This window comes from Musca autumnalis, unplaced genomic scaffold, assembly GCF_047663935.1.
Source record: "Musca autumnalis isolate F117 unplaced genomic scaffold, ASM4766393v1 scaffold_1, whole genome shotgun sequence".
Classification (NCBI taxonomy): domain Eukaryota; kingdom Metazoa; phylum Arthropoda; class Insecta; order Diptera; family Muscidae; genus Musca; species Musca autumnalis.
The window spans coordinates 155,333,007-155,349,518 of NW_027411644.1; the positions used below are offsets into that span (position 1 = coordinate 155,333,007).

A 16,512-nucleotide genomic window follows, 5' to 3' on the forward strand; every position below is an offset into this window, starting at 1 on the left:
CAGAGATAATTCCTTTTGGGGATGAAAGCCCTTGGTGTGTGTATGTTAAAAACCCCGAAGGACAGATGCGCCGTGAGTCGAACTTCCGCGTCATGGCGTGATGAAGTTTTTGCAAGAGACCCTGTAAGCCATCATGAATTAGCATGATATCTTTATTTGTTGTTTTTGTAGAGCACTTAAGCAACAGTGAACAAAGATATAACGCTAATTCCTGATGGCCCACACTGTGGGCCCCACAGGGTCTCTAACAAAAATTTCATCACGCCATAACGCGGAAGTTAGACTCACGGCGGATCTGTCCTTCGGGGTTCATAATATTCTCACCAAGGCCTTTCTTCCCCAAGAGGAATTTTCCGTGCCCCAGACTTTCACCTCCATTTTGTTGCACAGTGTTATCTGATCTAATCTATAAAAATGTGTTCAGCTAGGTGAAAGGTACCACCTACGGGGCTATATCAAAGAGTCAACCTATCTTTAAATTTTTTGGCGGAAAAGTTTTATAGCTGCAGGGTACTTCAAGAGTCAAATTGAGGGTAGTTTCATCAAAACAATGTAGACCCTCAAAAATGGACCCATGTTGACGAATTTTAGTGAAGAAATTTCGTGACCACTGAACATTCCCGAAAATCGGGAGTTACAGTTATATGGGGGGATATACCAAAACATGGACCTATATTGACGATTATTTTTGAATAGACAAAATTGTAGCTAAAATTCTCAAAATACCGAAAATCGGGAGATGCCGTTATATGGGGGCTATACCAAAACATAGACCTATGTTGACGATGTTTCGTTGGAGATATTTTATGACCACTGAGAACTTCAAATGTCAAATTACAGCTATTTCGGTTAAAAACTGTAGCTAAAATTCTCAAAATACCGAAAATAGGGAGGTACCGTTATATGGGGGCTATACCAAAACATGGACCTATGTTGACGATGTTTGGCGGAGATGTTTCATGACCACTGAGAACCTCAAATGTCAAATTGCAGATATTTCGGTTACAAATTGTGGCTAAATTCTCAAAATACCGAAAATCGGGAGGTACCGTTATATGGGGGCTATACCAAAAAATGGACCTATGTTGACGATGTTTGGCGGAGATGTTTCATGACCACTGAGAACCTCAAATGGCAAATTACAGCTAGTTCGGTTAAAAATTGTAGCTAAAATTCTCAAAATACCGAAAATCGGGAGGTACCGTTATATGGGGGCTATACCAAAACATGGACCTATGTTGACGATGTTTCGTGGAGATGTTTCATGACCACTGAGAACCTCAAATGTCAAATTGCAGATAGTTCGGTTAAAAACTGTGGCTAAAAGTCTCAAAATACCGAAAATCGGGAGGTACCGTTATATGGGGACTATACCAAAACATGGACCTATGCCCATATCCTTTGGAATATAAGTTTGTTGATCACTAGGAACCCTAAGTGCCAAATTATAGCTAATTCGGTCTGCAAATGTGGCGAAGAACGTCAAAATACCTCAAATCCGGAGGTACCGTTATATGGGGGCTATACCAAAAAGTGGACCGATATAGCCCATCTTCGAACTTGACCTGCCTATGGAAAAAAGACCCTCGGGTGCAAAATTTCAGCACTCTATCTCAATTATTGCGGACGCTAGAGTGATTACAACAGACGGACAGACGGACAGACAGACGGACAGACGGACATGGCTAGATCGTCTTAGAATTTTATCCTGATCAAGAATATATATACTTTATAGGGTCGCAAATGATTAGTTCGATGTGTTACAAACAGAATGACAAACTTAATATACCCTCCATACTATGGTGGAGGGTATAAAAACAAGTAAAAAAGTATCAGTCGGCTTTGCCGACAGAGATATACCCTCAGCCCATGTGAATTGAAACACTTCACGATGGGGCCAATGGCAGGTTTTCGAGGCAAAAAGTCAATTTTTGAAGTGTACAATTTGAAAAAAGTAATAACGGATTTCTATTACCAACACTCTGAATCACTAAAAATAAAAAATAATCAACCTGGTAACAGTGGTGACATATTTTCTTATGCATCATTTTCTGACAGTCATCATAAATAACAACAATTTTATATTTTTTAAAAATGGAAAACTTTTCTATGGGTATGTAAAATAAGATAGCATTAACAAATAATAAAAATGTTACGTGTGATAAATGTATTTTTGAGTTAATATGGGATGTTTTTTTGGAGTATTTTGCTTTGTCGTCCATGTGTTCTCTGGAGTATAACTTTCGGTATCGGGGTGTATCTGTGATATTATATATATGTGGTGAAAGGTATTAATGTGTACTATCATTTTGTGAAAAAATAATTTGGAAATTTTTATACCATCCGCCATAAAATGGGGGGTATATTACGTTTGTCATTCCGTTTGTAACTCATCGAAATAATCATTTTATACCCACCACAGTATATATGTTCTTCATCAGCGTAAAATTCTAAGTCGATTTAGCAATGTCCGTCCGTTCGTCTATTTTAATCAAGCTATCTTCCGAATGAATAGAGATAGAGCGCTGAAATTTTGTCATTATGTGTCTTTGGTGTTAACTTAGACCAAGTTCGAAAATGGTATATCGGTTCACGTTTTCGTATAGCCTCCATATAACGGTACCGTCCGATTTTCGGTATTTTAAGGGTTTAAGCTATATTTTTCGATATTTAGGGTTCTACTAGGACACTTTGTCCACCAAAAATTATGGATATGGTTCCACATTTTTATAAAACCCCCATGTGAAGGTACCTCCTGATTTTTGGCATTTTCATGCTTTTAACTACATTTTTACTAAATTAGCCACGTTCCCAGTGGACAAATAACTACATCTTATTTTTGAACCAAATTTAGAATGCGTGTATTAACTTATAAAGAATTAACACACCACATTATGTTAAGATCTGATGCATATTATCGCTTTTATGAAACAAAATCTGAAATCTGGAAAATATATATATAGAGGAGCTATATCTATATCTGAACCGACATGGTCCAATTTTTGCACATTTGGTTCTAAGCCCATTATAAACATATGTACGAAATTTCGAAGGTCTACCTTGCCCCTGTGTTGCCTCACAACCCTGTCATTGGCCCTACAGTGCACTTTTTGGACATCTGAACTTCCTGACAAGTGGATCATATTTTGGGAGTCATATCTTTTCGATAGATATCGCGCACACTAGTAATTTCAGTAGGCCATCGTATAACTTTTGGACCAGTACGCAGGAAGCATGGACGTGTCCACGGAAAACACAATATCGCTGTAAAAAGCAACATATCGAACAGCATCGGTATGCATTTTCAAAGGCTTTTCGAACAGACCCTAAACTACACTTGGACACAAATGTTGAACTTTTGTGGGGTAGGTATCAAAGGAGAGGACCGATATGGGCCATTTTAGAAGTTTAACTAAATTTGGACAAAACGTTAGGAGATCCAAAGTTTGGACCAAATTGGTTGACCCGTTCAAGAGACATAGTGCATACCATTTTAGTGACATTTTTTAAATATTGGAGGAAGTGAAGTAGCGGAAGCTGTGGACCAATTCTCGAACTGAAACTGAAGTTTGGACAAAATATGAAGAAGGCCAAATTTTGGATCAAATCGGTTGATCAGTTCGAGAGCTATCGTGCTCTCCAGCCACTACATATGGTGCCGTAGGGGTTTTTACACCTTTCGGGCTGTTTTCTTAAGAAATGTGGACTTGCCCATAAAAACTTTTATTGTCGTAATTGAGCGAATGCAAGTTGCTTCAACAAAAACTAAAGCGATTCTGAAGCAGGTCTTAAAGTCAAATTATCCGAAATTTTGTGTGATAGGTACCCGAAAGACTGAACAAATAAATTCCATATTCGAACCTGTAGTGCGATTCTCTAACACAATTTGTGTGTTACCGACAAAAATCCGTAACATTAAAACGCAAAATTATGAACGAAAAGTTCAAATAAAAGTGTATAACACTCTTGCTATCGGTAAAACTTTACGACTTTATGACAAAAATATCGTTAATTACTTAAATTATAACCCAGCAAACATCCTCATTACAAACCTCCTTTCCCACCCATTATTTTAACAAGGGCAGGTCGCGCGAAGTATCTGGTTATTTTGTAACGACTGAACAAAGTAGATGGTAACCACTGAAATAAGTAGATACTGAGTAGATTCTGACTACTTATTTCAGGGGTTACAAAATAACCAGATATTTCGCGCGACATGCCATTGTTAAAATAATGGGTGGGAAAGGAGGTTTGTAATGAGGATTTTTGCTGGGAAGCATTTTAATTTTACCGATTTTTGTCGGTAACTCAAAAAATGTGTTAGAGAATCACAACACTCATCTATATCTGGTATATACGTTTGGATGTGTAAAGTATGGACGAATCGGTCACTCCCTTCAAGAGTTATTGTGCGCACAATTTTTCCGAACATTTGTGGGAGAGGTACCTGAAGGAGTTTACCGATATGGCTTATCTTCAAACTTAAACTAAGTTTGGACAAAATATTACGAAGGCAAAATTTTGGATCGAATCGGCATATCTGTTCAAGATTTACCTTCCGCTCCAACCACTACACACTGTATAATAGGGGGTTTTTGCACCTTTTAGGCTATTTTCTTAGGAAGTATTGACTTGCCCCTGATAAAACATGTACCGTCGTATGGCGGACTGTGAATACAAGTTGTTGCAAGAACGTAAGAGCTGGATATAGTTCCAATAGCTCCTTGTCCGGAATAGTCCCTTGGAACTAGTTCGTTCCGGAACTACACAACTCTAATAATTTGGTACAGAAGTGTCTACTACACCTAGGAAGTTTGATATTGAAAATGGGATATATAGGTCCAGGTTATGATATATGATACGGAAAGATACCTCCCGATCTTCGGTATTTTTATGCTTTTAGTTACATTATTCAAGAAAAAATAGGCGAAATTGGTATTACGACTTCGCTAAGGGCTCAAAACATTTCTTCAAAGAATTGTCGTCAAACATACATATGTCAAAGTTTTGATATAGCCCCTGGTACGGAACCGAGAAATTTTCGGTATTTTGAAAGATTTTACAACATTATCGAACGGATATAGCCTAAATTTTATACATAGTTTTCGGGTGTCAAAAACCGAAACCGGTTAACCGGTTTTCGCCAAAAACGCAATTTTCGGTAAACCGAAAAAACAGATTGTTTGCATCGGTTAACCGGTTTTAAAAAATAGTAATATTTTTTAATATTAAATTAAAATTGTATCCTTGAAAGTAAACTAAACTTAACTAACACAAGGTACGGGCCTAGTTGTAAATGCCAGTTACCTCTCTTTTGTGTGGAATGTATGGTTGTGCCAATCTAGTCCAACTGAACGATATATGAAAAAGCTGCGCATACGTAATATCACAAGTTTCAATTACGTTACTTATACGTTTTGGAATTAGTACAGTAAACTAAGAACTTGTCGAATTTAAGGTTGTAAAGGGTAACGATAACAAAATGTATGTTTTATTCCGACACGATAATTTAAAGTTCTCAACGCATGAAGGAGAATCCAGACTTAAAGAAAATGAAAACTTAATTCTTTTGGTACACAATTTTATATATGTAAGAGTATTTACTATTCTTAGAGCACAATTTCAGTCTTAAATTTGCTGTCCCCACTTCGAGGTTGAATATCAAATAACAGGAATATTATGAGATTATTATATAATTTTTGTTGTTGAGAATTGTTTGTTATAATAACGAAGTCGTTATACTTAATTTACCACTTTCCGCACATTTTTAATTAAATATTTATCAACTATGAGCAATTTTATACCTATTTTACAAAGACGGTTTAACCGGTTTTGAATATTTCTGAAAACCGAAACCCGGTTTAAAAGAAATTGAAAATTTCGGTTAACCGAAAACGTTTTCTGTTTCGAAAAACAGATTTTTTGGACACCCTCGTTCCTCGGTTCGGTCCGAAAATTGGACTAAAAATACAAAATACAAAAATACAAAAAAGTTGTAAGCATCGATACTTGGGACCTTTTTGAAATAGGGGCATTTTTCTGGAAGGCTTTTGCAAACCAAAAAGTTCCAAAGGGACATTTTCCTCTTGCCAGAAATGCTAACTAAGATTAATACCTTACTAAGGCTTACACCGAAAACCCAAACAACGGGTCAGCTAGTAACAAATAACTGTTGGTTTGCTTATTACAGCAATTGGACCTAGTTTTTTTAGTCGATTCCGAACGGCGTGTTTTACGACACTACTTGTTGAGAGGTTCTACTCTACATCTATATATATATAAAAGAGCTCAGTGAGTGAGTGACTGAGTGATTGACATATTATCGCCCAGACGAAACCGCTGAAGCTAGAAAGCTGAAATTTTGACTGTGGGTTGCTGTCGGTTTGTAGGGGTTTTCGGAAATTCGACCTAGAAGGGTACGAAAAGTACTAAAAGGTACTAAATATGGTACCCTTTGTATTGGGCAAACGGGAAGAGCTGGAATGCTGAAATTTGGAATGAGGGTAACTGATGGAGAGTTAGAAAGATGTATCAAAGGGTTTTTGGAAATTTGACCTATAAGTGTACGAAAAGTTACTAAATTTGGTACCAATTGCATATTTAGAGCGGATATAGCTACAATCTTCATATTTGGTATAGGAATCATGGTTGGAAAGTGGTGTTGATATAAGGAAATGATTTTGGACGTTCGTACTTATGTGTACGAGTAGTACTAAATGGTACTAAATTTGGTACAATTTGGATTTAGATAGACATGGAAACCTGAAATTTGGAATTAAGATTACTGATGGAGTGAAGGATTGAGGTAGTTTTGGAAATTCTTACTTATGGGTACGAAAATTAGTAAACGGTACTAAATTTGGAACAAATTGGATTTGGGTGAACGGATAGAGCTGGAACCCTGAATTTGGGATTTAATTACCTTTGGAGTGTAGGATTGAGTTAGTCTTGGAAATTCGTACTTATGGGTACGGAAAGTACTAAATGGTACTAAACTTGGTACAATTTAAATTTAGTTGAACGGATAGAGTTGGAATCCTGAAATTTCGAATTAATGTTACTGATGGAGTGTAGAATTCAGGTAGTTTTGGAAATTCATACTTATGGGTACGGAAAGTACTAAATGTACTAAATTTGGTACAATTTATATTTGAATGAACGGATAGAGATGGAATCCTGAAATTTCGAAGTAAGATTACTTTTGAAGTGTAGGATTGAGGAACTGATGGGTACGAAAAAAACTAAATTTGGTACAATTTGTATTTGGGGGAACGAATAGAGCTGGGATCCAGAAATTTGGAATTAAGACTACTGTTGGACTGTAGGATTGACTTAGTCTTGGAAATTCGTACTTATGGGTACGGAAAGTTCTAAATGGTACTAAATTTGGTACAATTTAAATTTAGGTGGACGGATAGAATTGTAATCACGAAATTTGGAATTAAGATTACTTATGGAGTGTAGGATTGAGGTAGTTTCGGAAATTCGTACTTATGGGTACGGAAAGTACTAAATGGTACTAAGTTTGGTACATTTTGGATTTGGGTGAACAGATAGAGCTGGAATCCTGAAATTTATAATTAAGATTACTTATTGAGGTAGTTTTGGAAATTCGTACTTATGGGTACGGAAAGTACTAAATGGTACTAAATTTGGTACAATTTATATTTGGGTGAACGGATGCAGCTGGAATCCTGAAATTTATAATTAAGATTACTTATGGAGTGTAGCATTGAGGAATCCTGAAATTCGCAATTACTGTTGGAGATAGTTATTGAAATTCGTATTGTATTGGTATTATAGCCGCTGTTGGTGTGTAGGGTTGAGATATGGATGTGGTTGTGGATATACGTACAATAAGTGTACGAAAATTACTAAATGGCACAGAATTTGGTCCAAATTGTTATTGTGTAAATTCGTACTAATGTATACGAAAAATACTAAATCGCGGTTGGGATATAGTTTTGGAGAAAAGGAAGTAATTTTTGAAACTTATACATACTATAAGTACTAAATTTGGTACCAGTTTGGTGTTGCATGATGGGATATATGTAGGTGGAATTTCGAATTGTTGTATGAGGGATTGTGTTGTTGTTTAGATACGGATTTTTTGAAATTCATACAAATTCTAAAATTAGGCTGAGGCCTGGATGATTTATTGAGAAATACGAAATGTACTAAACGCTATTAAATTTGACGTTGGGTGTAGCAATGAAGAGGGAATTATATCATTAGTGCGCGAAAAGTACAAAATTGCAATAAATTTGGTATTGGGCTAAGGAATAGAAGTGAAATTCTGATATATTACTGATTTGTCAGGTTCATTGTTAGAGGTGGTCGTACAATAAGTGTACCAGAAGTATTAAATAATACTAAATATTGAAACACTGGTATTGGGCGAATCGATAAATGAAATTTGTTATGAGGATAACTGTTGAGATTGGATCAGAATGTTTATTTAAATCCGCCTTTAAATGTATGAAAGGTTTCTACATGTAATACCATTGACATTGGGTGAACAAGTAGAGCTAAAAATGTAACATTTGAGCTAAGATCCTGGATTTTAAAAATTGTACTGAAAATGTACTATTGTTTCTAGGTTAACACGAATTCTGTTTCTAAACAATGTACAGAAATCAAAAAGTCAAACGTACCTTTTCAACAAATTGTTTTTATCTTTGTTGTCTATTCTAAACGTTATACTAAGTTCATTTGAAAAGGTAGATCTATGCGGCTAAAGTTTTACAAAAAGGTTTTTACATCCTGAGAAAAAAAGGCCTAAAATAAAATGTCTCAAAAACTAACTGTTGTTCGGTTGGAAAATGTGGATAAAATTTTCAAAATACCCATACCGTACTAATAAAACATGAACTGGAATTTAAGATGTGGGCCGCTATTGAAGTGTAGAGGACTTTTTTTGAAATTCGAACAAAACGTATACGAGCAGTACTTGAAAGAAATTAAATATCAATTCAAATAGGTATTAGTACATCAACATTTTCAGTGTTCTCCATATTAAATATTGTTTATTTGTATATTATTCCTTTTCCGCTTACGAAGTTGCGGACATTTTGCTAGTATATTATATATGGTAACATTTGCAAATGGGGCGCCTACGCACAGTGTCACGACCGTGGCCAAAAATGGTAAAAACCAAGTATTTCGGAATACAAATTTATTGATGGGAATTGATAGAAAACATGTCAATTTGAACGAATTTAAATTACGGCATTGACACGCCAAATCAGAAAATTGTTGGAAATAAGTGTTATTATCCTGATTTTACTAAAATTAACAACTTGTATTATGCTCCAATATTCTAATATTTAAAGTAATGGTCGTTCTAAAAGTAATTTTTGCTTGGGATGTAATATACTTGGCCTTATTTTTGTTTGGAGGTAAATAATGATCGTATGGTGTTTACACTTACCCAAGTCTGTAGTACTTAGTACATCGGCTTTGTGAACCAAATTTTAAAATTAGTGGAGTGGAAAAATGTTGTATAAAAGTGTATATCGATATTATTTGCTTTTAGGGTTGTGAAAAGTTAGTACTTTAAATGTATAAAAGTGCCAGCTGCAAAGGTTTGCAGACGAACATGTTATTTATCTTTTTCAGTGTCCACCACATTAAGGCGTTACCCAATTTTTACACAACTAATTGGGGAGTCCACTAAAGCTCGAAAACGAATGGGCCGATTATGATATATTTTGTGGGCTTATTAGGTACCTAATAATAATGCCCTTAAACTAGGGCCTTTTAAAAATATCCCTTTTTAAAAAAGTTTGAACAGTCAATGTCGAAATTCCGATTTTTAGTAAAAAATGAACCTTTTTTAACCATTAATTGGTCAAAAACTTTTTTTAGGGAAAATTCTGTTGATGTATTCAATAAGCCCACAAAAATATATGAAGACTGAACACCAAATTTCAGTAATTACCGGGTGGATAATGTGGCTAAAACTTTCAAAAACCGAAAATCGGGCGTTTCCGTTCCATGGGGGCTTTACCAAAATATGGACCAATACTCACAATTCTTTGTAGAAATATTTCGCAGCCCTGCCGAAGACTAATTACCAAATATCAGGAACTTCGGGAGGTACCGTTCTATGGGGCTATATCAAAACGTGCTCACAATTTTTATCAGAAAATGTTGTCCACTAGGAACTTATGTAAAATCTACAAAATACCAAAAATCGGGAGGTACCGTTATATGTGGACTATATCAAAATGCGGACCTATGCTCATAATTTTTATCAGAACATGTTTTTTGTCGTCTGGGAACCCTCAATGCAAAAATTCAGCCAATTTGGTCGAGAAACTTAGGTAAAATTTTCAAAATATCGAAAATCGGGAGGTAAAGTTATATGGGGGCTATACTAAAACATTGACCGACCTTCCCAATTTTTTCCCTCGACATTGTCAGCCAACAATAAGTACTTTTACCAAAATGCATCCACCTACGCCAACTCCTTCAATTTTTGGCCACCGTTTATATGAACTGGTGACATATTGCTACGCAGCGCCGATTTGCTCGAAAACTACAAGCGCTAGAAAAAAATCGGTTAAAGGTAAATTTGTGAGTTTGACGCAGATCTATCATCTCCCAAAGTTGTTATTAGTGTCATAGATATGATCGCGGATGCACGCGATTTTGCGTTTTTAAGGGTATTTCCAAAAAATCATGGTAGGTATATTTTGTTATATCTTCTTTACCTTATGCGATATCAAAAATATATTTTATACCATTATAAGACAACTACTAAAGAATAGAAATCACAATAATTTGCATGGAAAAAGTAATTAAAAATGTCAATATATTCATATTATGAAATATATAGGGGTGGGGCGCCTACGCCCTGATAGGGTTGTGGTGGGTAAATGTTAGAAATTTTGACAGATTTAATTTAAATTCTTTATGCCATAGATACACCACACTATAATGTGAAGTTAAAGTTGAATATTATGCTAAACGTATCTTATTTTAATAAATATGATTTTTGTACCTAAATTCAAGGTACCCACTTCAATTAACTGCTAGAATCAGTTTATTTTGGGAATTTTAGAATCATTTTCGACTATTCAATAGAAAATATGTTCCTTGTTTGCATAATATTGCTATTGGTGAATATCCCACATGAATGGCGAAGGTGCCTCATAGGTGGAGAGGTTTCGACACTTTTTAGACATTTTGTAAATCTCAAAAATAATATTTTAAAAACAAAATTATAAAATATAAGACATATATAAAAACTTTTAGTCATGATATGCTAATATTTGTAAGATAATATTGGAAAAAACTTTAACGGTGTCGATATGAGAACATTTTGAACAAAAAAGGTGGAGAAGGCGCCTTATGTTAAAATTTATAAAAGATGTTGTAATATTTCAATAATATAACGACTTGTGCTAATCTAGTTCACTACCTAGTTCCACATCGTTTGTATAAAAAAACTACGTATACGTAATTGCATACGTTAGTTTGTTTGTATGACATCACTAATAGTTTTGGATCTAGGACAGTGAACTAGGAACTAGATTGCCCAACTGTAATATAGACCATAGCATCCAGTAAAATATAGGTCGTAGGCGGGGTGCAATACCATTCTTTAACCTTGATGATATTTGTTCTTGTTTTGATTAGTCGAATAATTAAATTATACATATATGTACATGTATGTATATTGTATATCTATGTACGTGTGCTACAATTTTTAACCCAAGTAAATAGTCATGAACTGTAATTTTTTTATGGGTGTGTCACTGTATGACCATCAACTGGAAAATCAACTTTATTCGATTCGGTTATTCATTGGTGCATTGTTAAATACAATTGAGTAAATAACTGTAACACTATTCCATTAGACTGACGACTACTAGATCACATAGTAACCAAATGGTACCAAATGGTGTTTACTAAATAAGCCGTTACAGAAGTGTCTCAGCATACGTTTATTCTTGGTGTCGTTACTAGGTACATAGAAATACACCATGTACGTAAGTGTTGTATGTTGTCGAACACGAATGCAAATTCACTTTTTAAGCAAAAAAAGTGCACCCCAATGGAATTAGACAGTTGGTTATGTTCACTGCATCGGTAATCGTTGTAATATTCCCATAGATGTTGTGGTAATAAAATCCATTGACAAAAAAATACAAAAAATTGAGAGTTTAATGGCATCCAAGTACCACTTCTTGTTGCACGATGATTTTCAATATCCATACGACAGTGGTTAACTTTGACCTTTTTGTTTTTTGAACCATCAACATCATCCAGCATGTGCGCACTCTCAGCAAGAGGATGAATGATGATTAATGTTTAAGATAAATGCAATTACACAGTTTTTGTTATATTTTATGTTTCGCAAAGCATTGTTTTTGCCCCTTTTTAATTAAGATTCACTTTTATTTAATGTGATATATTAAGTTTTATTTTCTAAAATTCTTTATGATTTTTTTATTTTCTTCCTCAATTCAACATACCAAAAACATTTTCAACACTTTAATAGATGTTATACACTTTTATAATTAATTATTTTTATTATTGAGTTCCATTAAACAACAAAGAAAACTCTTTTAAAACACTACGTTTGTGGTTCTCAGAATCCACCACAACCACCTCCACTTGATTTTTCTGTTTTGAACTTTGAACGGAACTGTTGAACTTCTAATGCGCTGGAGTGACTTGTGGTTGGCGTCTGTATTTAAATGGTGTGAGTTTTTTTCTTTGTTTGTTTGCACCCGATCGGTTTGCTCGGTTCTCAATGACTTTGTAAAACTCCGCGTTTGGACTGAACGGCTGCAAAACTAACTTGGCCTTTTTATAGTTTGTACTTGATTTGTGTGGCTAAGAAAATAAGAAGGAAAAGAAACGTTTGAGAGTTGTTGGTGGTGCTGTTGTTGGTTGGTTGGCTTGCTGGGACTAGATTGCTGGTGGTTATGCTTTGGTACTGTCCATAAAACCTTTCCACGTTGTCCGTTGCCAATGTAACAACAAATAAATAATAATTATATTATTGTTAATTGTATTTATAATCCTTTTTTAATTCAATAGGCATTCATCTGCATTGCATACACGTGTATATAACAATGTCTTATTTAAAATCTTTTTCTTTCATTTATTTTACTACTCCAAAAATGTTAAAATTCACCACAATTTTCAATTGCATTTTTGCTCATGAAAATTATGCAAAAGCTTTTGATAGAGAACACATGTACCAATGCATGTAAGTATGTAAACTCTCTTTGAAAAGCTTTAATACCTTTATGACTTTCATACGATGGCAGTTAAGAAAATATAAACAATAAAATATTAATTCTCTCTCAAAATAGCATATACATAACTTGGCCAGACCGAGAGGTCTGAACGTTAACCCGAAAAAAAACGGAAGTATGTATATTTACTAGGAAAACGAAAGTGGGAACCAGTTTTCCTAAATAAGACAATAAATATTTCTCGTACAGTTAAATACCTAGGAGTAATTTTGGATAAGAAACTTAAACGGAAAGATCATATTCAGGAAAGGGCTAACAAAGCACAAAGATGTTGACCAACTTGTAGAAGGGCAGCAGGCTCAAAATGGGAGTTAATCCTAGGATGACACACTGGCTATACAGAAGCTTAATACGACCGATCCTAACATATGCGGCTGTGCTATGGTGCACAGCTATGGACAAAATATACAATGTAAAGATATTGCAAAAATTCCAAAGAACTTGTTGCATAAGTATTAGCGGGGCAACGAGGATTACACCGACTGTGGCTTAAGAGACAATTTTGTTTGTACACCCAATAGAAATTCAAGTAAGATATGAAGCAGGCATCGGAGCTACATGGCTAAAGCCGACGAGCAAGTGAATCGGAACAGATCACAAACATACCAGCAAAGCATACTACGGGTCAAATAGTATCGGACCGTATACTTGAGACAAGTGGAGTAGCTTTGTGTGGAGTCTTTATACCGTACTGAGATATGTGGATCCATTGAGCTCTAGCTCAGATTCCAGCTGGAAGCTGTGGGTTTACGGAAAGGGCTGTGCTAGGCGGAGAACGGGACTGAGTCTATATATCATGGAACCGAAAAAAGAATTTCCCTCCGACTGCCGGAGTGTCTGAACTGATTTGACACTCAATCAAAGCCTACCACTGCAAACATGCTAACGGATAGCAAAGCAGTCATTAAAGCTATAACAAACAAGACAGTAAAATCTAGAACTGTCTTCGAATGTATAAAGTCTATAAACAACTACACCCAACATTGTACGGTATACATTATATGGGTACCAGGGGATATAAGGATTAGGGGTTACGAGATAGCAAACTCCTTGGCAAAACAAACCAGGGAAAAGCGTACTGTAAGTTTAGAAAACGCCAAGCCCTTAAAAGCTACACCTCTAGAGCTAAAGGAATTGTGAGGAGAAGGGAAAACACACACAAATCCTTTGGCATTAGTAAACTGACAGGCAGCCTTACAGGACACCGGGGGCTACAAGCTCATCTGCACAAAATAGGTTGTACAGAAAACAGAGAATGCAGAACATGCAGAGGATGAAAAAACATTGGAGCACTACCTCTGTCATTGCCAGACCTTCACAAATCTGAAAACGCAGCTATTAGCGAACGACATAATGCAAGGACTCGACCAAATTAGAACAATCGAGTTTAAAAAAACTACGACAGAGTTATAACTTTTCGTCATTTTTTGCATATTTCAAAAATACCAACGGTAGGCCCAACGCACAGTGCGAAATATGAGCACTTTAGCGGAACTTTACTAATAGCTTTTAAAATAAAGGGCGTAGATTCCTAAAATTTGGCAAAAAATGTTTCTTATATTAGTGGATATTGTGGGCCACATAGGCCCGCGGTTTCCCGTAGCGTTCATGTAACGGCGGCTGTCGTTTTTACGTATATTGAGTTTTCAGCGGATAGAAAACTTATGTACAAAATATTTTCAATATAGGTTCGCCTTTTGGTGTAGACCCCATAGAACGGCACCGGTGGATGGGACATATTTTAAATGTTACAGACACATTTTCCAACGTATTTGGTTGTATTTTGGCATTTTATGTTCTTCGTAGATAGAAAACCTCTGTGCGAAATATTAACATCGTAGGTACGCGTTTTTGGCATAACCCCCATATGACGGGTTCCCTCATATTAGGTATTTTAAATGTTGAAGACAAAAATTGCAACCGATTTTGATGCAAATGTAAATTTTAGCGAATAAAAATCCTCCTCACGTAAAAGCTGTCAACATAGGTCCACTTCTGGGTGAAGCCCCACAACCCTACACATCCATTAAGGAGTAAAATGTCAATAACTGTTTGTTTTCATTTGTATCTATAATGTTTATCGGTATATTTAGCAGGTCTGTGCCATTAATTTTATTAATAATGTCTCGCAGATCAAGTTCAGGTTGGAACTGCATTACTAGTTTTAACGTATATTGGTATTTGCACCACAGTATTCAAAAATGTTGCACTATATATAAATCACCAACATTTACAGGTCAAAACTATTAAAAATTGCGAGAGGATTCTTAATTCAACAGAAATCATCATTTGTTAATATTAGTGAGTCTTTTTCTTCAAAACACAGTCAACTACGGCGTCCATCGCCCTGTTTACCTTCCCTTTTCGAAAATGCAATTAAATGAAGTTTCCGAAGTCATTTTAAAACACTTGAATTTCTCCGAAGACCGCACGTTACCGCAGCTGTTTTATGGCTTTGCGAACAGAGGAGACCCCAATCGTTCAGATCATATATATCTTAAATCGTGAATGTACGGGAATCACTTTTGAAATATCCACGGAAAATTAAAAAAATATTTTGAAAACTTCAAAAAAGCACTTTTTCCGATTAAAATTGCACGAAAACAATAAGAGTTTTTGCATTTTTTAAGAGTAAAATATTATAATAGTTTTGTAAAATATTAAGAAAAATAAATCATGGCATACTGACCTACCATTTGTCCGCGCCACGCTATTTTTTAATGAATCCAAATTATATTTTTTAGAAAAAAAAATATGAAACGAAATTGCAACTTTAAGTGCATTTTTAAGTCGTTTCGCGGAGTAAATCGCCAAACTGAGTATGGGTCATTTGCAGTGGACTACTTAGCTAACGGATTCAATTAAAATTTAATTAATTTTATGTACTCTCAAAATTCCTTAAAGTTCCACTAAACTTCCCATATTTCGCACTGTGCAACGGTAAAAATTTAATGTTTTGTGAGTAAAATATACGAAAATGTCTAAAGAATTACGATTTCGGGGGCGGCCCATGTCCCCTGAACTCCCAATGGCTTCGTCGGTGCAGACGAGTATTTGATGTGTTTGTAAGTGTCGTCGTCGAATGTACTGCGAGCTGTTCCGGCTACACAATGACATTGAAATAGTTAAATGTTATCGGGTCAACGATTGTCTTGGTTAGGTCGTGGTATTAGATTCAGGAATGATACCCCCACTATACAAGAGTATTTATACAAGCCGGTATTTGAGGGCTATACCA

At 35.4% G+C, this 16,512-nt stretch overlaps 1 protein-coding gene across 1 annotated transcript in view; it reads right to left on the reverse strand.

Moving 5' to 3' along the window:
* The window catches only part of Cpr97Ea (cuticular protein 97Ea), a 31,129-nt gene extending 18,201 nt beyond the window's left edge, over positions 1 to 12,928 (reverse strand). The window contains exon 1 of the mRNA XM_073958613.1: positions 12,483 to 12,928. Within this exon, the coding sequence (XP_073814714.1) occupies positions 12,483 to 12,491 (9 nt within the window). The 5' untranslated portion in view covers positions 12,492 to 12,928. The remainder of the gene's footprint in view (positions 1 to 12,482) is intronic.
* Between the last annotated feature and the right edge of the window lie 3,584 nt (positions 12,929 to 16,512).